The sequence below is a fragment of the Phoca vitulina genome, unplaced genomic scaffold (assembly GCF_004348235.1).
Source record: "Phoca vitulina isolate PV1807 unplaced genomic scaffold, GSC_HSeal_1.0 scaffold10, whole genome shotgun sequence".
NCBI classification, from domain to species: domain Eukaryota; kingdom Metazoa; phylum Chordata; class Mammalia; order Carnivora; family Phocidae; genus Phoca; species Phoca vitulina.
In genome coordinates, this window is record NW_022589713.1 from 21,522,998 (window position 1) to 21,545,837 (window position 22,840).

Genomic DNA, 22,840 nt, shown 5'->3' on the forward strand with positions numbered 1-22,840 from the left:
AACTTGCCTTCCCTCTAATCTCTCTTACCCAAATCCAACCTCCCCTTGACATGCTTATTCACATGCTCCAGGCTCAGAGGAGGGACATAAACGAGTGCCCCAGTGTTCTCAGAGTGAACAGCTCTGCCATCCTGGATGGGCTAGAGAAGGTATTCCATCTGCAAAGATTTCTGTTATTTCTCCTTCAGCCTTTGCGTCAGCTTGATAGGAGGGCCTGGGAGGGCAGAGACCTCCAGCCTCTCTATGGTACCCTCTGCCCTGCCCGTGGTGAAGAGAGGTGGGGCTCTGATGAATGCAGTTGGGAGCTGCTGTAGGCTTCCTGTCTCTCCCTGGGCAGGAAGTCTTCAGAGCTGCAGTTGCTGGCCACATCCCACCATGAGGGGCATGCATGTGGGCGGTCCAGGTAGAGTTATGTGCACACACTTGGATTAGACATAATTGACCTTTCTGCCTCCTACAGTGGGACCAGGGGTGGGGGAACCAATAAACTACCAACCAGAACACCTAGGATTAGTCCACATCCCATCCTCACCTCCTCCTGATCACCAGGCACCTTGAGCCTCTGCAATATGGTGAGAGCAAGGGCTCCGGAGCCAGACTTAGAGAGCGTGCCATCCACCTCTGCCACCTAGGAGCTGTGTGACCAGGGTAAGTCACTTAACCTTCCATTAATGCCTGCCCCCCACGTGGTTGTCAGGGTTGGATGAGTCGAAGTGAGCTACCAAAATAAAATTCCCAATTCATGGCACAGAGTAGGCTTTCCAAGACTAAATATTCCTAATCCTTCCTCCATCAGAGCCCGGAGTTTCTCTTCCGTTACAAGTGTCCCGAGCCTTGCCCCAGCTCTACAGCATTTCAGCTGTGATTCTTCAACACTAATAGCTTTGGTCAGAGTGATACGGTTGTGCACGGCAGAAAAAGCACGAATGCAGCTCAATGCACGAGACTACAAGTTTAGGGAACCAGGTTGCCAAGGGAGCCAGGTTTCGGGGACTAGATAAAAAGAATGATTATGAACAGGAGCAAGGACCCTTATAAAAGGTGAGCCGAATGAAAAAGAAGACAGCCTTCTAAAGCAGCGAAGGGAGTGAACTCTGGTTCTGCGTCCGCCCTGAGCGCCAGGGGTGGTGACCGCACAGCTCGTTGCGGGTGGCGCCGTGTGCTCAGCTGCCCTCACTGGCTGCAGCCGGGCACCGTTACTGCTGTGCGACCTAACGACTAGGGAGGCCTCCTTCTGTCGGCCTCAGAGGTGACAGAGTCCCCCCGAAGGGGCTCCGGGTGTCGTGGAAGCATACCTCCGTGCACGTGGGTGCCATGTGGTGGGCCAGCATAGCCCGCCCCGCCAGAGCAGGAGGATGGCCAGATCTCAGGTTGAAGTGGCCCAACGGGCACCAAGCCACACCTGGACTCAATGCCTGGGGACCCTCTGTACCCTGCCCAAGGAGTGACAAGGCTTAGCTTGCCTGCCTTTTAAAAAGGGGAGCACCTTCTTAGGGCACCCTATTCTCACCCTAGGGCATCTCTAGTCTCCAAAATGGCATTCCTCCTCTTGAACCCGATTTTGCATCCTCTGCATTCAGGCAGAAATGGCCATCTCTAAATATTTCATCAAAAGAGCTCACAGGATGCCAAATCTGAAATGGACTTCACAGTGGCCCTTAATATGGCCGGAAGTCAGCCCAGAGCAGAGGGTGGGTGGGGGCAAGGTCAGAATCCCGAGGCAGAAGCGGGGAAGCAGGGGGGTGGAGAAAGCCCTTCAGGTAATTCTGATGCTCGGTTTGGGGGGTGGGGACCTTCACTTGAGAATCAGAGATAAATCCAAGTCTTTGTTTATCAGCTGGGGAAGCTAAGAGCCTGCCTGGAAGGGCAAATGCACAGGTTAAAATAGGTAAGCATATCTGTAGGTTTTGCAGTGAGGCACAGAGTCAGAGAGAGAACGCAGTAAGGTTTCCCCCTGTGAAACCAGTTACAACTGGTTAAAATGGAGGACAGTGTGGCCGGGACAGGGAAAAGAAGGATGGTAAATAGGATTCTGAGTGTTGCAGGAACTTTGCCCATAGTCTTAGAAGGGGACCACTCTCCCAATCCCCCACCATGTTTGTGCTGCCCTGGACCCCTGTGGGAGAGTCTCAGCGCCTCGCATCCCACACCGAGGCCCCACCTCCCTCCCAGTAATAACAGCCTGGCCACAGCAACCAGCCGCCTGGGGCTCCGTCCTCTACAAACCCTTGGCCATTTCTTGGTCTTTGGTTGAAACCCCCCCACCCCTCCCCCACCCCGAGAGCAAAGCCATTTCTATAGAGTGGCCTTCGTACAGTCCCAGCCTGCACTGGCTTCTCTGAGGTGGACCTGCTGGGTGAAGTTCCTGGCCTCACTTTCCTGCCTTGGGGAACCTTGGAGAAGGGAAGAGTTTGGTCCATAAGAAATTTTGCCTTTGAGCCAATAGTTCGCTCTAGGAACTGCCAACCGAAGGCATGCTGAGGGGGTGTGTGTGTCCACGAGGTCTGTCTTCCATGCCCACTGTTGAGTGAACAGGAAGAAAGGGGTTGGCATTGCACCAGGGGGTTTAGGTGAGATGAGGCTTCCAGAAGGAGCCTGCGACAGAGCACAGTGCAAAAGTGCTGGCATGGATTTCTGGGGGCATCTGTGGAATGCAAAAGGAGTTATTTAGAAAGAGAACATGGCCCGAGGATCTAAGCTTTCTGGAAGTGGGGAAGTGGCCCAACTGACCTAGAGGGGACCTTGTTCAGATCCCACAATGTTGTAAGGACACAGATAAAAGAATCATTTCGACATAGGACTTTACACTGTACGTTGGTGAGGAGAAATTTTAGTTAGAAAAATATTATATATAGGTTTTAAAAAAAGAGAGATGGGTAGGATAATGAGTGAGAAAAACTTTTAAAGGTACTGCTTAAAAGAAAACACTTGGGAGATATCCCAACACGCTGGCCTCTTGGGCTCTGCTATCTTTTTAATTCCCTACATTCATGTTCTCTAGCTTATCTGTGAATTTGGTTAACACATTCCCCAGCCGCTCAATTGGATAAGATAAGACAGAAGATGTTAATAGAGAACCCTCCATCTTTTCCCACTGAGTCTGATTTCAGGATTCATTGGCTTGCTAAACCCAATCTTCTCCCCAGCTTTCTGTGTCCTATATGGGCTTATCAATGGGGAAGATAATCTACCCGCCGGGCGCCCAATGAGTGCCCACTATGGGCAGACAGCAGAGGGGGCAGGCAGCCTGAGGCCCATGGGAACCTGCAGAGAGAGGCCACTGCTGGGGCACTTAAGGCTGGAAGAAGTCCTGTGGTTGGGACCGGCCAGTCTGGCTATAGGGAGCCCTCCAAGCACTCACCTCGTCTACCAGGAAGGGGCTGTGTGCTTTCTACTCACCTCGGCCGGTGCTGTAATGCTGGAGCTTATCACTGTACACAGCCTCTTTGCTGTAAGCCCGCTTCCTGTGGAGGCAAGCAAGAGGAGCTCTTTCAGCTGGGGCTCACGCTCGCTGCTCCGCTCCAGCCATGTCCGCCCAGCTCCCCTGTCCCGATGGGCACTCACTCAGGCATCTCCCGGGGGCTGGGAACCGGGCAGCTCTCACTTTAACATTTAGCTCCTGTCCTGTTTCCTGGCCTGACCACCACCGTGGGCAGCCAGATCTGCTTTCAAGTCAAGCTCTTTCAGAGGCCAGGCGGGGCCGTGGGTCCCCCATCAGAGTTGGGGGCAGAGCCGCTGAGGACAGCCATCAGCACGCTGGCTATACCGCGGAACAGCTCCGGAGAAGCCAACTCCTCTGCTTCACGCAGCAGAATATGGGCTAAGCCCCAAAGGCGCTAGCAACCGTATTAAAAATTCACAAAGCCTCAGGGCCTGCCCTTCTGCAGAACTTGGGAGTTCCTGTTTTCCTCCGTGGCTCCCCTCCTGCCCGCCTGCCTTGTGCCCTCTGCTGGGGGCTTTGGCTCTCTAACCAGAGGATGGGCCACGCCGGTATGGGGGGTGATGCTCCAGTGGGTCAAATGCAATTTGGGAACTGTCAGTCTGACAGTGAGGGGGAATAAAAGGAGGTTGGAAGACAAATGCTGTTTACTCACAGCCTCGCCCAGCTCTCAGGGAGGATTTTATCCCAGGCACAGAGCAAACACATAATCTGGCAAATTCTAAGCTGCCCGTGGATTGAGATGGAGGGATGACCATGAGCTTCACAGCATGTCTGTGAATGGTTAGGCCCCGTCGAGTCTGCGTGGCCTGGGAGGGGCCTGCACGTGGAGAGGGCCCTCCTGGGCCCAAGGCGAGCGGGGGGGAGCCAAAGTGGAAAGCCTACCTGCTGCAGACGATGGAGATGGCCACCAACGACACCACGAACACCACCCCGGCGGCCGCCGAGCCGGCGATCAGGGGCAGCTGCTCCCTCAGCTCGGACTTGTAGTCATCTAGGGGACAAAGCGCCATTAGAGTCCTTCCTGTGTGCCCTTTGCATACCGCCGGGACTCAGTGCATGACATCAAAGACATTATAAATATATATAGATCTATACCTGTACATGTGGAGTATGGCTTCTCTGCTTCAGAGCCCAACTGAAGCAAAGAGTGATCTTCAAGTCACAAATAGACAAAGACAACTAAAACCAAATGACAGCCACAATAGAAATGGAACAGCGGTGACAGAAGCTCGGAACCAAATCCTGATGACATCCGTCCCCCCAGCAGAGGTGATTCCAATCTACATCCCCTCATTTGGAAGGTCTCTCAAAGGCCGGTCAGTGACGCTAAGGATAAGTCTAAGGGGAAGACGGAAAACCACTGCGGGAGTATCTCCTAAAACAGAAAGGTGTTGAAATGCAGCAGGGCGCACGGATTCACGGAGCAGGTATTTCCAGAATATCTGCAGCTGGGCAGCCCCGCGCCAGGTGCTGTGGGGGATAAAGAAACGGCGGGAAATGGCCCAGCTCTCCACAGTTCCCACTCAAGGAGAACAGGGTCAAGGCCTCTTCCAAGGTCAGAACTGTGCTGTGTGACGCAGGGGGATGGGAAGTCCCTGAGTCACAGAGGCCAACAGAGCTCGCCCAAAGCCTGGCTTTCCCTTGTGCCAGCCCTGTGCTCTTGGACAAAGTCTTTAGTCCCTCCGACCCGCAGACTCCTTTCTGCTAAAAAAAAAAAAAAAAAGGCACTAATAAAATGATCAGATTATGTGAGGCACATTTCACAATGTCTGCACTATCACGGGTGCCCCAAATATTAATACTCTTTGCCTTAATCTGTAGAAACCACTTGGCCCGGCTGACACAGTGGTTATTCTTTCCCCTGGTGCTCAGGATGGAGGCATATAGAGATCAAGCTTTATATGTTCTACTACAGTAAGGGTTGCCAGACATAGTAAAGAAAAATACGGGCCCACCAGTTACATTTGAATTTCAGATACACAATGAGTAATGCTTTAGTCTAAGTGTGCCCCAAACATTGCACAGGAGATACTTGGACTTAAATACTGTTGGTTCTTTGTCTGAAATTCGAATTTATTTGGCCGTCCTGTATTTTACCTGGCAACCCTAACAGCGATAGCTCTGGAAGTGAAGTTCCCCACGCCCTGCGTCAGAATCACCCAAGCCCAATGATTAAACATGACTATTTCTGGGCCCCTCCTCAGATCTACTGAATCAGAACCTCTGAGCGGAGAGCAGGACATCTGCATGTTTACCAAATACTCCAGGTGATTCCCATGCTTCTCAAAGTTTAAGAACCACTCTTCAACTCTGTGGGTGGGGAAAGAGACTTCCAAAGACAAGGATGTTGTTCTTGAAGCCAACCATTCCATAGATATCAATTTTAAAGACTGAGGGTAGAGTTTCAGTTTCCCTCAGCTGAGAGCTTTCTGTAACACGCATGTTTTAAAAAAAAATAATTTGGGGGAAAAAAAAAGGAAATTCAAGGAACCACAGTGAAGAGTCCATAAAAACATCTTTATAACTTAAAAACTGCATAAAGCAATGTGACCTTCAGTCTTTAAAATTGATTTCTAAAGAGTGAGAACCTTCAAGAACCAACACCCTTATCTGTAGAAGTGTCTTCTTCGGCTCACAGAGTTGAAGGATAATTCTCAAACACCAGGGAGCCTAAGAATCACCTGGACTATTTGATAAACATGCAAATACCATACTTTATGTATGGGTTAAAAAAAAAAAGCAACTAAGTCAGAAGTAGGCACACTGCGGCTCTGCCACCATGTGGTGGTTCCCTGCCTGGTCTTTGACCCTGGGCAGAATCCCACAAGTCCTCTTGCTCCAATGACCCTATACTGATCACCCTTCAGACTCATCTTTGTGCTGAAGACAGGGCCCGATGCCTCAGTGAACTTAATTACTACCGAGGTGTGAACCTCAGTCATTAAGATAAATACTCTTGAATTTGGCCACTTACCAAAACTCTCTTACAACTAGCCTCTCTTGGGTTTATAAAACTTAACTGCCAAATGTAAAAGGAATAGTCTTCTTGGGAGAAATTTGTTACCTCTTGATTTGTCTAGCAGAATTACCAAGAGACCAGGGCTCAGAGAATTCTGAGTTTTGGGTTTTTAATCCTGTACTTCCTGATGCAAAGTGCCCATAAATCGAGATGGTAAGTGAGATGCAAAGAGGGGACAGAGTCCTTCAGGAACAGGAGACAGCCTGTGTTCTTTTCATACAGGCAGCATTATTCATCTGAATAAACTGGCTTGCCTTTCCACCCCATCTCACCATCCTCAAAATATGAGTGAAGATTCACCTAAAAAAAAAAACCCTCAAAACGGGTTGCAAACGCCAATCCTACAGGAGCCAGACAGTACGTGAAAGTATCTGGGTACAAATCACCGGGAAGGTGCAAACCCTCCATGGGGGCAGCCCCCTTCCAGCTCAGGGGCAGAGCCCTCACTCCAGAATGCCCACCAGCATCAGCTTCTTTGCAATGTTTCCCAAGAAAAAGCACATTATGGTTTTCATATGAAATCATCTGATTTTTAAAATGTTTCTGGTGAATTTTTAAATTGTTAAAAATTGTAATGGGAGTCAATATAAAACCTTAAGTCCTATCACGTGCCTAGTCAGAGAGTGTTGGCCTAAAATAAAATGTCTGGAAGGGCAGACTATTTTGTATATAATGTAAATAATAAGTGAAAAAGTAAAGGCTTTCAGTTGAGGAGGGTGAGAATATACTGATATTTGGAAAACTATCAGGCAACAGCTCATGAATGAATAAATAAAACAGATAGATAGTAAGTAGATAAACAAAAGCATGCACCATGGTAAATGGCTGACAAAGGGAGTGAGTGAGCACAGGCAGGTACCCCATGCTCAATGCTCAGGCACCAGGGATATCAGATTTTTCACAACCATTCAAAAGGGTGGTCTCGAGGACTGAGAGAGATCGTTAAAATAGGGAACTAACAAAGCCCAAAGGTGGAAGTATTTTGGGTGACAGACTTCCTGGCCTTGGGGACGGTTTGGAAGACAGTGTCTGTTATCTCTGGTGACACATGAACAGAACCTACTGGAGTCCCATGAGAAGTTGCTTCAAATAAGCTGAGATGCTGGGTATGAGGGACTGCTGCACCCCCAGTGTTGCCCCTCTGTTTCCTTCCTGGAGACCTTGGCTCATGCAATTAGGCTCAGCTCCCAGTCCCCTAGAATAGGGGGTGAAATGGCAGTGAGGGTAAAGCAGCGGAGGCACTGGGCCCTGATCCAGAGGCAGGAGGGCACATGGCCCTCGAGATACTTGTGGGTCTCACTGCCGTGACCTCCCTGCATGTGGTGCAGAGACCCTTCGAAGGCAAACCCCTGAGATGCTAGGAGAGAAACAGGCCAGACGTCAGACAGATGCCCTGCCTCGTGAATCTCACAAGTGTGCACAGCCCCTCTGGAGGCAAGGGAACGGCCCCGGACTCCATCGAGAGGTTGGCTTTGGGGCTCCGAGGGCAGCCTCCTGGGTCTTCTTTCCCTCCCCCAAGCACTGGCCCTGTAGCAGTTCACTGGCCCGCCTCTTACCATCCGTCAGCGTCTGGAAGCACATCTTGCCACTGAACTTGCCGTAGCCGGCCACTGTGCGGGCACGCACTTGTACCACGTACACCATGCCCGGCCGTAGGCCATCGATCCGTGCCGTATTGGTCTGGCTCCTGGCCATGGAGGAGTTGAACTCATTGTGCTCCTGAAAAAGAGCAAGAACAGTCTGCAGCCTGCTCCTGAGTGCCTCATCCACACCTGCTCCACCCTGGAGCACCCAGGCCCCATCTGTTGGAAGCCATCACTGGCCCCAGGCCCCCCCTCTGAATGGGGGACAGTCTGGCCTGGACCAAGGGAATGAAGAATCAGCTCTGTGTCACGAGGTGGCGGTGCTCTAAAAAAGAAGGCTCTGAGCAAACGGCTGGGCTCTCAGAGCCTGGCTGGGAGGCTCATTGTCATTCTCTGCCCCTTCCCCCTCCAGGGTTCATTGATAGAATAACAAAGCATGTGCAGGTTTGCAAAATCCTGTGGTGTCTCTGAGGTCAGTGGAAGCAAACTGGACATTTGCCCTTTGTCTTGCTCCTACTGAGGCCTTGTCTTTTCTCTCCTCACTCAAGATCTCCTGGTCACTCCTCACCATGGCTGTTCTAGATAACACCTTAAGCTCCCTCAAGTCCTAATCCTTAGCTGAGTGGCTTAGTGTCCACTCTGCTACAGAGCCTGAGGCCATTCTGGACTATCTCCCTTACCTGCTCTGCCTTCACTTTGGCCTGTGTCTCTGTCTGTCTGGCTTGCAACCTTCAGTTCCCCCCTCCACCAGCATCAGGAGGGCATGTCCCTTCTCCCTGGAGAGCAGGCCCTGCCCCTTCTCACCTATTCAAGGGGTCAGCCCCCTGCCCCCATCACTCTCTCCAGCACCTTCCACCCTGTCTTCTACAGTCCCTGTTATCCGCACATGACTGTCCTCTGGTGTGCACAGATTTTGCTCCTGTTTCTCATCCCTCTGACTCCTCTGCCCGTGGTGGGTGCCCTTCAAGGGTGCTTCCTCTTTGCTGCTGATCTTATGAAACCTTTGGTTTGTGCCTACACTTTTGTAGCCTCCCATTTTTTCTGCTACTCCCACCCCACCAAATCCCAACTTCTTTTCTAAAAAAGATCTTTGACCTTCCCTAAAGCTATTACCAGATAAAAACAGAACTCTTAAATCTAGGTTGGCAGGCCCTTCATAATGAAGCAATTCTAATCTCACATCCCGAATTTGCCACCTCGCTGTCCCTCTAGTAACACCTCTGGCCCCAGGGCCTTTGCTTAGGCTGTTTTCCCAGTCTGAAATACCTCTCTCCAGTGCTCCTCTGTACCCTGCAGGCTCCCTATGCCCACACCTCTAAGGCCTCCTCTTCCAGGAAGGCTTTCCATGGACTCTCTTCATTGCTGTTCTTTATCATTATACCTTACCCTCAGCTCCCTTGTATACACCAGCCTGCCCTCTGGTCATTTCCATGTGCACATCTTAGAGATTATGCATTATCTCCAAACAAAAGTTTCGAGTCTGGGCCTGCCCCTGTCTCTACCATAAATCTTAGAGCAAAATGGGGACATTGGTGAAAATGAAGAGCTTGGGTCACTGAGAGGGAAGCTCCCAAGTCCAATGTGCACATCTGGGGCTCTGTGATGAGTTCTAGGCACAGTGGTTCGAGAGGCATGGTGACAGATGAGGGGAAAGTTGATGGCAAGAGGTGTGTAAGCCACATCCTCAGACAAGCCACAGAAGTTTGGGGAGTTGACCCAGGACAAAAGAATACAGTGCAATGATAAAAAAAAAAAAAATGCCATTGTTTTAAAATACGTAAATGTCTACTTTCCAAAGGGGAGGGTGTGTATCCACTCAATCTTGGGCCAGGCAGCTGCATTTATGACACACTAGCATGTACTGGGAGCTATACGTGGGCTGCAGGGACCAAGGCATGGCCCCTTTCCTTGAGGACACAAAATCTTGTGGGACAGACCAGCAAATGAGCAGACACCGACAGTAGTGTTGACTGAGTGACTTGGCAGAAGGCAGCTTGGGGAAGCTGGGGGGGAACAGCAGAAGGTCACCCAGCTCAGGCTGATAAGGAGATTGGGAGGGTGACATTTGTTGAGTCATGACAGGTGAAAGAAATTGGCCACGTGGAGAAATGTGGAGAGTGAGAACTGAACAGAACGTGGAAACCAAGATCTAAAGAGATTCAGGAGCCTGCAAGCCACTGGGCCTATCTGGAGTGTGGTGACACATGGGGTGGTGACAAAGGCTTCAGAAGCAGGTTAAAGGGACCACAGGCTAGAGGCCAGCTTGAAGGGACGGTTGAAGGTTACATGTTCGTCCTCATGGAGGGGCTATCCATCGGCCTCTGGGAAAGCCTCCTGGGGAGGAACTGCCCATCCATCATTTGATCTATTTAAAAAGAAGAAAGATCCGGGCGCCTGGGTGGCTCAGTTGGTTAAGCGACTGCCTTCGGCTCAGGTCATGATCCTGGAGTCCCTGGATCGAGTCCCGCATCGGGCTCCCTGCTCGGCAGGGAGCCTGCTTCTCCCTCTGACCCTCCCCCATCTCATGTGCTCTCTCTCTCTGTCTCAAATAAATAAATAAAAAAAAAAATCTTTAAAAAAAAAAAAAAAAAAGAAGAAAGATCCCCCCTCGCCCACCCCCAATCAAGGATCCAGCAGAAAGAAGGCTGTCCACTACAGAAGGAATATCATCCAGAGCTTTGGTCATTGCTATCTTAACGCACTGGAGATCTGAGACCTGAAGCTATAAAAATCACCTCATCACCTTGCAAATTAGGACAAAATCCCATCACTACAAAATCCTGGTAGTGGGTATCTGTCTGAATTCTCTGGTTTTACTGGAATCTGTGGAATTAGGTGCTGCTTGAAAGAAGTAAAACACTGACCAGGCAGCTCTTTTACTGCAAACTGTCTTTTGGTGTATTGGTATTTGGATTGTGGGGACAAAACATTACCCCATAATCACTTTATAGCCCACACATTCTTCAAGAAGTTCAGTGATTAAAATGAGTATTCATCCTTGCTCCCTTCAAAATCATTAATCAACTTTAGACAAATGAGTGAGAGCGAAGAGCACAGTTGCTTGCTTTTTCTTTCTTTCTTTTTTTTTTTTTTTGGCCTCATGATTGATTTTATAAGCATGTGAGAGGTAGACACTGTAGCTATTGAGGGCAGAGACCATGGCTCCCATCCCTGACATGCAGCACAGGGCTGGCACCAAACCGCCTGGGTGCTCAACGATTCAGTGCTAAATGAATGAATAAACACCACACTTCAGACCAGTTATTTGAACCAATCGATCGAGCACAAGATATTGCCAAGGTCTGAAAGAGTTTCTAGGAGAAAATGATCCTAAAATTTGAAGGGTAGAAATTCCCAAGGCCTAACCCAGCCCATTCTGGCCCAGACAGTTATTATGAAGAGCAAGTAAACGTCTGAACGCTTAATCATGAAGACAGCTGAGAGCAGATGTAGATGCTCCTCCCATGGTTTGCCTACAAGCGCTGACACCAGGAGTGAAAAGTGCTACAAGACAGTAAACAAGAGAGAATGATGAATGGAAGCATATTAAAATGGGAAGGAGATGAACATGGAGAGGCTCTGGGAGTGTCATCAGCTCGATGGCATCTGAGCTCTCTATTAATGAGCTGTTGGAGGAGACGAAAGCCTCATTGATTCTATTCATAGAGCTGAAATGAAAAGGTGTTCCAAGCGCAGATCGAGAGGGGGATGTGAGGTAGGAGACCCAGGGAGGGTTTTCAGGGGTTGGAAAACTATGGTCCATGGCCAGCTCCTGGTTTTGTAAATAAAGTTTTATTGGAAACTTTATTTGGGCTGGTATCAACACCAAGGATGAAAAGGAAAAAAAGAGCTTCTTAATTTTTACTTAAAACAATCAGATGGCCAGATGCTATCAGTACATCATCTATATGTCCAGATGCTATCAGTACATCATCTATATGTCCTTTTAGAATAAAGATTATGTATCATCCCTTTGGGGAAAGTTGTTAGGTGTAAAAAGAAGAGATCACAATAAAACCTTTTTAAAAGAAAAAAAAAACCTCAAGTTGAGTAGTTGGGACAGACACTGTATGGCCACAGACTTAAATAATTCCTATCTGATCCTTTATGCAAAAACTCTGCTGATTCCTGGCTTAGAGGAAGCGGCACAGAATGGAGGAATTGTGGTTTTGTTTCTTTGGATTGAATCCAGGATGTCTACCAGGCTGAGTTCTCCCGTGTTTGCATCTTCCTTTTTTTTTTTTTTTTTTTTTAAGATTTTATTTATTTGTCAGAGAGAGAAAGAGAGAATGCACAAGCAGGGGGAGCTGCAGGTAGAGGGAGAAGCAGGCTCCTCGCTGAGCAAGGAATCCAATGTGGGACTCGATCCCAGGACTCTGGGATCACGACCTGAGCTGAAGGCAGACGCTTAACCGACTGAGCCACCCAGGTGTCCCCATGTTTGCATCTTCTAAAGACAGGATTCACTGACCTCGTGGAGCAAGGAAGCAGATCATTCTGCTTAGAAGCATTTGGATTTAAAATGAAGATGCACTCTCTTATTTCAGAGGCCATATTCATTTTGAGATCCTCAGCGTCAGCATGATTGTTATCTAGTTCCACACTGAGCTCAGAAGTTTACACCACTGGAATATAGTAACAACGTCTGTAGTTCTGGTTCTTCATGGTCATGGGTAAGCCATTGGACTTTCCTGAGACTTAGTGCCATCATCTATAAATTGATTATACTTGGCTTGCAAACATCTTTCTTTTATTTATTTTAAGGATCAGAGCTAATGTATCTGTTAATATCTGGCACATAATCCATCAATATACGATGGATTATGACCACCGTGGTTATTGCAAAATACCCTCACAGGGTAATGTCTTTTTCTTTATTTGCATTAGAAATGGTCCAGGCAATGTAACAGATCTTAAGTGAAGTCTAGAGTTCCATAGTAACATACTGAATGGTAACCAATGCTTTGGCAAAGAATCTTCCATGTTCCCAAGGAAAGCATTCTATCCTCGAGTGAGGACAATAATATGCTTCACTGAGGTGTGGAAGCTGCCTCAGGCATTGAGCTGCTGGTGCATGTGTGTTTGTTAATAATTAGTATAAATTACTGAGAAGCAGGGATGTGGTCTGAAATGGGAGAATAAGCTTCCTTCATAGCATCAGAAGTTGAAGTTAATTACAGTGTTTCAAAGGAGGAGGTCTGCATGTAAAGGGAAAAATAGCCGAGGAGCTGGGGAGCTAGGGTCCTGCTTCCCAAGGCAGTCATGTTCCACTATTCAACACAACCTCTATGCAGGAGGGCTGTGGGTCTCCACCCCTGATCCTCTTCCTATTTCCCATGCCCCACTGGATAATTCCGCCAGCCTCGGGGCTTTCATACCATTTATATACGGACAACTGCCAGATGGACTTGTCCCAAGATGGTCCTCTCTCCTGAACGGCAGACAAGGACATCTAGCTGCCTGCTCTCCTTGGAGATCTCAAAGCTGTTTTAGACATGGAGCTGAGCTTCTGTCCCTTCCCTTACCCCAAGCAAGTTCTACCACAGCAAGCCCCCTTCTAAGTCAATGATGGTTAGGGACTTCTTCTTATTGGGCCAGGCACAAACCTTCCCACATCCAAAATCCAACCTGCTAGAAATCCTGCTGCTCTGTCTTCGGTTTCCGTATCTGGAATTTACTATTTCCCTGGCCATTTCCTCCCATCCCAATCAAGGCACCATCACCCTTGTTCTAGCTGATTGTAATCTAGCAGGCTGGTTTTTAATGGGACAGCTGAATGATCCCCTTAAAATGGAAGTCAGATTTTGTCTCTCCTCTGCTGCTAACCCTGCTATGGATCCTCATCTCACTCAGTGGGAAAGCTGAAGTTCTAAGGTCCAGCATGATCACCTCCCCTGGTTACCTCTCTCACCTGCCTGCTACTTTCCCATTGCTTGTACCACTCCAGTCATGCTGGTCTTCTTCCTGCTCCTAGAGTCTCTAGTCATGACCTTGCCTCAGGGCCTTTGCATAGGCAGTTGCCTCTCTCTCCCCTGCTTCACAATAACCTCACCTCTTTCTTTTTTATTTATTTATTTATTTATTTATTTATTTATTTAATTATTATGTTATGTTAATCACCATACATTACATCATTAGTTTTTGATGTAGTGTTCCATGATTCATTGTTTGCGTATAACACCCAGTGCTCCATGCAGTACGTGCCCTCTTTAATACCCATCACCAGACTAACCCAACTCCCCACCCCACCCCCAGAACCCTCAGTTTGTTTTTCAGAGTCCATAGTCTCTCATGGTTCATCTCCCCTTCCGATTTCCCCCCCCTTCATTCTTCCCCTCCTGCTATCTTCTTCTTTTTCTTCTTCTTTTTTTTAACATATAATGTATTATTTGTTTCAAAGGTACAGATCTGTGATTCAACAGTCTTATACAATTCACAGCACTCGCCAGAGCATATACCCTCCCCAGTGTCTATTACCCAGCCACCCCATCCCTCCCACCCCCCACCACTCCAGCAACCCTCAGTGTGTTTCCTGAGATTAAGAATTCCTCATATTAGTGAGGTCATATGATACATGTCTTTCTCTGATTTACTTATTTCGCTTAGCATAATACCCTCCAGTTCCATCCACGTCATTACAAATGGCAAGATCTCATTCCTTTTGATGGCTGCATAATATTCCATTGTATATATATACCACATCTTCTTTATCCATTCATCTGTCGATGGACATCTTGGCTCTTTCCACAGTTTGGCTATTGTGGACATTGCTGCTATAAGCATCGGGGTGCACGTACCCCTTCGGATCCCTACGTTTGTATCTTTGGGGTAAATACCCAGTAGTGCAATTGCTGGATCGTATCGTAGCTCTATTTTCAACTTTTTGAGGAACCTCCATACTATTTTCCAGAGTGGCTGCACCAGCTTGCATTCCCACCAACAGTGTAGGAGGGTTCCCCTTTCTCCGCATCCCAGCCGACATCTGTCGTTTCCTGACTTGTTAATTTTAGCCATTCTGACTGGTGTGAGGTGATATCTCATTGAGGTTTTTATTTGGATTTCCCTGATGCCGAGCGATGTTGAGCACTTTTTCATGTGTCTGTTGACCATTTGGATGTCTTCTTTGGAAAAATGTCTGTTCATGTCTTCTGCCCATTTCTTGATGGGATTATTTGTTCTTTGGGTGTTGAGTTTGATAAATTCTTTATAGATTTTGGATACTAGCCCTTTATCTGATATGTCATTTGCAAATATCTTCTCCCATTCTGTCTGTTGTCTTTTGGTTTTGTTGACTGTTTCTTTTGCTGTGCAAAAGCTTTTTATCTTGATGAAGTCCCAATAGTTCATTTTTGCCCTTGCTTCCTTTGCCTTTGGCGATGTTTCTAGGAAGAAGTTGCTGCCGCTGAGGTCGAAGAGGTTGCTGCCTGTGTTCTCCTTTAGGATTCTGATGGACTCTTGTCTCACATTGAGGTCTTTCAACCATTTGGAGTCTATTTTTGTGTGTGGTGTAAGGAAATGGTCCAGTTTCATTCTTCTGCATGTGGCTGTCCAATTTTCCCAACACCATTTGTTGAAGAGACTGTCTTTTTTCCATTGGACATTCTTTCCTGCTTTGTCGAAGATTAGTTGACCATAGAGTTGAGGGTCCATTTCTGGGCCCTCTATTCTGTTCCATTGATCTATGTGTCTGTTTTTGTGCCAGTACCATACTGTCTTGATGATGACAGCTTTGTCATAGAGCTTGAAGTCTGGAATTGTGATGTCGCCAGCTTTGCTTTTCTTTTTCAACATTCCTCTGGCTATGCGGGGTCTTTTCTGGTCCCATACAAATTTTAGGATTATTTGTTCCATTTCTTTGAAAAAAGTTGATGGTATTTTGATAGGGATTGCATTGAATGTGTAGATTGCTCTAGGTAGCATTGACATCTTCACAATATTTGTTCTTCCAATCCATGAGCATGGAACGTTTTTCCATTTCTTTGTGTCTTCCTCAATTTCTTTCATGAGTATTTTATAGTTTTCTGAGTACAGATTCTTTGCCTCTTTGGTTAGATTTATTTCTAGGTATCTTATGGTTTTGGGTGCAATTGTAAATGGGATCGACTCCTTAATTTCTCTTTCTTCTGTCTTGTTGTTGGTGTATAAGAATGCCACTGATTTCTGTGCATTGATTTTATATCCTGCCACTTTACTGAATTCCTGTATGAGTTCTAGCAGTTTTGGGGTGGAGTCTTTTGGGTTTTCCACATAAAGTATCATATCATCTGCAAAGAGTGAGAGTTTGACTTCTTCTTTGCCGATTTGGATGCCTTTGATTTCTTTTTGTTGTCTGATTGCTGTGGCTAGGACTTGTAATACTATGTTGAATAGCAGTGGTGATAGTGGACATCCCTGCCGTGTTCCTGACCTTAGTTAACCTCACCTCTTTCAAGTCTTTACTTGGAACCTATCTGCTCCAAGAGGCCTACCTTTACCATTCTATTTAATTCTGCAAACTGCTCCTCCCCCAATCCTGACCCTCTTGATCCCATTTACCATTCTCTGCCTTTTCTATTTTCCTTTGCATGATTCATTTTCTAACATACTATGTGATCTCTTTATTTATTGTGTTCATTTTCTGTCTCCTTCCATCAGACAGTCAGCCCCGTGAGGGCAGGAATCTTTGTTTATTTAGATCGTTAATAGATCCTAGAGTAGTACTTGCCAAATAGCAAATACTCACAGAACAAGTAAATGAATCTGGTGTTTTTACAAAAAATGTGTTGGGTCGGTATTTTCTTCAGATTTTGCAAATGCTACAGTTTAACATGGTGCTCCCCGCCCCCCCCCCAGAGACCAAGGGGACCAGCTCTACAGGGCACCATCTCCCTTCTCTTGGCAGTATGTGCCCAGCGGCAGGCCCCAGGAACAGCTGCTAAAGAACAGTCAGTAGATAAAACACAAAGTTCTATTTCTAATAATTTTGACCTCATCTTTTGAATTTCCATTTACATGTTTTTAATCTCTACAAATATACTAGCACGGTAGTACAAGCATATGATTTATAAATAAACAAATTTATATTGGAAGAACACAATCAAACACTTTGGAAAACACTGGTCTACAAAACCACAAAATCTTTGGGAAGCTCAGGGGACACCTGGCAGTTTTGTGGCATCTACATTGGTATAGCAAACACATGACTGGGAAAATGGGATTGGGCCTGCCCATACCAGCTCACCGAGCCATTCAGACAGCAGGGTGGTAGGCTGGGAGATTCTCTCCTCAGTTGGTACAGAAAGTGTCCGGACTTTGGAAAGTTTTGTCAAGGGAGACCCAACAAACTCTCCCAAGGAGCCTCTGGCCTCCCTCCCTCAGGACTTCCTCCAGCCCGCCCACTTGTGCCCTCAGTGGGCCACCCTCCACTGAACAGTAGCTGGCCCTGTGTCTTGCAAGCCTGTGGGCAGAGCTGGCTCACCTTCTCATAGTACCGGATCTCATAGTCCAGGATAATGCCGTTGGGCTGCTCTGGCTGTGGCCATGACAAGGTGATGCTCCTCATGGTGGCACTGACCTGGTGCATGATGGGAACAGTGGAAGGGGCTGTGGAGAGAGGAAAAGACAGGGCAGGTGAACAGACCCCCAATTACATGACAAGTGTCATCTTTCAGAGATAAATGAAGAGAGAAGTGTCTCTGGGTTTGAACCTACCCTTTCTTTCTCATAAGCAGAGCTGATGTGCAGAACTTCCTGTGGGTTTTGCATAATGAATGGAGTACGGATAACAAAGGGGAGAAAAGGTGATACTTTAGGACAGGGGGACATATATGAGGGCAGGGCTGGAATGGACACGGTGTTTTTTGCATGGGGAAGAGAAAGGCTTGACCAAAAAGAGATGGCTGGAGGAATCCCATGAAGACAGTGTGGCCTGGGGAAGCTGGAGCCATTTAGGGAGGGGGTGACAACCAGGACAAGTCTAGGCTTCCAACACTGGGACAAGAGGGACAAGGGAATGTTTTTGAACAGAAGGTGGTGAAGGAATCTCAGTCTCGCATTAATTGGCAGAGCTACTATAGAGAAGAGATCACCTGGAGAGAGGGATGCTAATGAGAGAGTAGAACTGGTCAGTGCAGAATTACTGCAATAGAAAGGAACGTTCTAGCAAACATCTCTTTCTGAAACTGCATGCAGGATTTTGCTACATTTCAAAAGAAAGGGAGGAGGCATCTCTCGAAAAGACATGAACACAGACCAACAACCGAGTTCATTCAGACTTCTGTCAGAGTTTTCCAAATGAGGACATTTGCAATAAAGAGCACACAAGTATAAATGAAGAAATGATACACAAACCAAACATTTGGAAAACAGGACAATAATTCCAAAATCTGTGAAGCGATTCCAAAATCTCTGTTTGGAAATAATATTATTTATTTCCCAATTCGACGCTTTTCATATGGTGTAAGTAAAATGAAAACAGTCTGGAAATAACAAATGAGGGTTATCTTTCTAGGGGAAGAGGCAGGTAATGGATGAGGCTTCAGTCTGCGCTCTGCTCAGGGGCTGTTCCGTTTAGTCCTGGCACTTCTGTAGCTATGAAGGGCATTTCCTCACGCGACCCCCACTTCACATGGGTTTCTCGGGGGACTATGGTGGAGTGGCATTTACTAGCCTCACTTTAAGTTAATGGATCTCCCTCCAGAGCGCGGCTGCAGGCCTGGACGCGGGGGTCGCTGCGCTCTGCGCTCTCTGCTCGCTGGGCTCTCAGGGAGCACCGAGGACATGTAGGCCGGGGATGGGGCTGCAGAGCACTTGTTGTGAAGATGTCCACAGTCCCGGGAGCCACAAGAGAGCACAGTGTGAGACACGGTGTTAGGAGGGCTTAAAATCAGAGAGTCCACCCAGGACCCTGCTCAGTTCCCATTAGGGTACCTTGAGGTGGCCCCGAAAACGCACCTGTCAGAGCTCCCACCCCTGGGAGCGTGGCTGACTCATGGCCCCCCTGCTGCACTCCAAAAACACTTACCGCATCCACACAGCACCCCGTCTCCCACAGGCTGCTTCCAGTCACTGACTGAGAGCAGTGAGGATGCTTCGAAAGACCCATTCCTGACTCTTCTGCTGGGCAGCTTTCACCCGAGGACTCCCCATCGGACTCCCCAATGCTTCTTTGTACAGCATGGCAGTCTAAGAGTCTTCCCATCTAATTCTCCTTCCTGCCCTCTCCTTCATTGTGATCTGATGGCTCTCCCGGCTTCCTCTGGCCTCCCCTCCCATTTCTCCGATCTCTGGCACCTATAAGCCTACCTTGGCATCTGTTTCATGGAGGATCTGATTTTATGCAGTCCTGAATCCCCCTGTCAAGGATTCTCTGCTGGGCCCTGCTGTGTCCCCAGGGACGAGATGCTCACTGCCTCTGGGAGCTGTGGCTTCATCCTTGGGTAGCTCTCACCAATTTGCATGTCTTCCTATCCTTATCTGAAATTTGTCTTCTTCTCGATGGTCTCACTTCCACTGACTAAAGTAATATAGAATGTTCCTTCTTCCACAGAATGGCTTGTCAAATAGCTAAAGAAACTAGTTAGGTCTTCCCTGAGTTTTTCCTACTGACAAGAATGGCCAGATACTATGAACATTTCTCCCATGACATGATGTCACCTGAGGTGGCTCCTTTCCAAATGGGGCTCATGTTGTCTTTTTAGGCATGTGGCCCAGAAGTAAATCCAATTCTCCCACTGCTGGTTAAGCAGATTAGGGTAAAACTAATACCTTCCATGATCTGTGTACCACGCATCTGTTAATGTGACCATCAGCCTTTTTTGCATCAAAAACACGTCCCTGCCATTCGATTGTGAAGTCACTGTCAAATATAACCTTTAGGTTTTCTCATGGTGCGCTCCTCCTTTTTTGTTTGTAGAGTTTGCTTTTGGCTTTGACTACAGGGATTTACGTGTATGTTTTTACCTTTATGGTATAACATTTGGCCCTATGAATCTGGTAAACTGAAATAATTTTTGATCCTGATTCAACCATCAAATGCACCTTCTCTTTCTCCTAACTTAGCAGCATGGCCCAGGTCCATTAATGAACTAATTAAACAAATGTTCATGGAGCATCTGCCCTGTGCCAGTCACCGTTCTGGGTTCTAGAGATTCCATAGCGAATGAAAGAAAATTTCCTGCCCTCATGGAGTTTATTTGCTAGTGGAGGGATTCAGAGGCCAGATGTAATCAATCAATCACACGGGATGTTAAAATATTAAGTAACAACAGGAAGAAATGGAGCAGAGGAGAAGGGACAGAGAATGCCAAAGTGTAGGAGGCCGGCTGGGAGAAGGCTGTAGTTTGAAATCACCGCGTCAGCAAGGCCTTGCCTGAGAAGTAGGTGCAGAAGCACGGGGTTGAAGCAGGGGACGGAGCCACGCGGACACCTGGGAGAAGAGCATTTGAGAGGGAAGGGCCAGGGCAACGGTTTAAACCTGGGAGCAGCCTGGCGTTCCAGACGAGCAGTGAAGAGCCAGTGGGACTGGAGCAGAGACGAGGCCACAGAGGATGGCTTCTACCCTGAGTGAGAGGGAGAGCCACGGGATGGTGGTGACCAGAGGAGGGACATAATCTGACTTGCGCGTTAACAGCATCACCCTCTGCTGCGTCGCAAATAGAATGCAGGGGCTGTGCCAAAGCTGAAAGCTCTAGCTTCACACTATTGCAATGATCCAGCTGCGAGACTGTGGCTACTCAGACCAGGTTCGGAGCGGTGGAGGTGGTGAGAATGGGGGTGGTCAGATTCTGAATAGATTTAGGACATCTCACTGGATGTGGGATGGGGAAGAAACAGAAGAGCCCAGATGCCTCCAAGGTTTTTGGCCTGGGCATTTGGAAGAATGGGGCTGCCATGAACTGAGACGCGGCAAGACAAAGTAGAAGCTGTCTGAGTAGGCAAATGCACGGATAGGAGGTCCAGACTGGAGATGTCGGTGGAGAGCCATCAGTATTCAGAGATACCGAAAGCTGCAGAACAGACAGAGATCCCCGCGGGAATGAGAAGAGAATATATGGTCTAAGATTCAGGAGAGGAGGAGAAGCTGCCAAGGGGCTGGAGAAGCAAGGCTAATGAGATGGCAAGATGCAGGGGAGTGTGATTACCTAGAAGTCAAGTGGCAGTGAGTGTCCGCAGGAGGAGAGAATGTGTGAAGCGCTGCTAAGTTATGTAAAAGGAAACCAGGAACTGAGCTCGGAGTTAGCCACAGGCTGGATGCTTAAGTGGGGATGGCTCATGGGCGGCATTCCTGACCTTGAGTGCACTGGGCAGAGTCAGGGAAAGGAGGAAGGTGGGGCAGTTTCTGGATTCAGACCAGATCACGGGGGGATCATGGTGGGCCCACCAACACAGGCGGTCCGGGGAAGCCTGCTTCCCCCACCCCCGCTACACTCGTTGCCCAGCTCCATGCTGCCCTCCAGCCTGCATGGAAACATCATTTACATGTCGCCAACCACGTCAGTGCCATGTAGGTTTTCAGGATCCTCCTCTCCCTGGAGAGCTAAAGCACCATGGGTTAAAAATTGGAAAGATTAACCCTAACGGCCTGAGGATTTTGATGGACTTGGTTCTTTTCTTTGCCTTTAATCCCTGGAAAACCATCATTCAGGACTCAACATATTTACCAGCCATTGTGCCAGGCCCTTGCTCTAATCAATGGGGATGGAAGGATGTGTAAAAAAAAGTCACAGCACTGCCCTGAAGATCCCTGGCATCTAGCTGCGGTTAGGTGGTAAAGAGGCAATCATAGGGCAGGGTGATCCAGAAGCAATCCAGAGCCAAATCCTGAGCCAAACCCCTGTTACACAGATGGTAAAGCCCTCCGAGCAGCCAATCAGCATGCGGATCCGGGAGAAGCTGCCAGAGGGTAAGGGTCACCACTGCCCACACTGCTCAGATTTATGGTGATGACAGATATTCATAGGCCCCCTTGCAGGCTGTTTATCCTCACTCAGGTCACTCTAAATGTCTTATGTTTTAATTAAGATGGGATTTAGCACATGGAAGAGTAAAAGAGTATTACTCTTCCTCCCTGAAAATCAAGGGCAGCTTAAATTTGGTGCTCTGACATTGGTGATCACCAATTTGGTTTTTGTGGGTGACAAATTTGTTTTTTTTCCTTCTCCAAGTGCAAATGCCACCTCTAAATCTGGTTTTTACATGTTATGAAACCTTCCGACAAAACAGAAAATAAAAAATGAGCTCAGATATCCACGCAAACACCACCTTCTCCTAGCAAAACTAAGGCAGATTAAAGAGGGATGGGAAGACTGATTCAAAGCAGCAGCCCCCATAAACCCCGAATATGCTGGTTTCAACAGTAAGTCCTGGCTCGTTGTCTTTTCCTCATAAACTTGCATCCTCAGATGAAGGAATAGTTTGACTGAATTCTTAAAGGGTGTCCCCCTCACAAGATCTCTTTTGACTAAATTAAACATTCTATGGAGAGAAGAAAATGAAAATAAAGAGTTCAAAAAATTATTAAAATTTAGCAAAGAAATAAATATGGACCTTCTTTTAGAAAGAGTAAGAATAAAGAATTAGCTTAGGGGCTATTTGGGGGAAAAAGGCACTGAGGGCTCAAGAAGGATGTGTTTGTCCTAAAGAGAAGATGCTCCAAAGCCCCAAATAGGATCAAAATTGCCCTGTACTCCTTCTTAGCACAATAGAGGCTGGACCTGATAAGAAGTCAGGATGCAAAGAAAAGAGTGGGGAGGCAATGCAAAGTGTCCTGTCAAGCACTGAGGTAAAATCAGCTGGGTTCAAAAAGAACCAGCACCA

The 22,840-nt window shown here is 47.6% G+C and overlaps 1 protein-coding gene across 1 annotated transcript in view; it reads right to left on the bottom strand.

Moving 5' to 3' along the window:
- The window catches only part of EPHB1 (EPH receptor B1), a 414,361-nt gene that overhangs the window by 76,053 nt on the left and 315,468 nt on the right, over positions 1 to 22,840 (bottom strand). Inside the window, exons 6-9 of the mRNA XM_032408651.1 lie at positions 17,502 to 17,626; positions 8,018 to 8,180; positions 4,325 to 4,433; positions 3,400 to 3,464 (exon numbers count right to left, since the gene is read on the bottom strand). Coding sequence (XP_032264542.1) covers positions 3,400 to 3,464; positions 4,325 to 4,433; positions 8,018 to 8,180; positions 17,502 to 17,626 — 462 coding nt within the window. The remainder of the gene's footprint in view (positions 1 to 3,399; positions 3,465 to 4,324; positions 4,434 to 8,017; positions 8,181 to 17,501; positions 17,627 to 22,840) is intronic.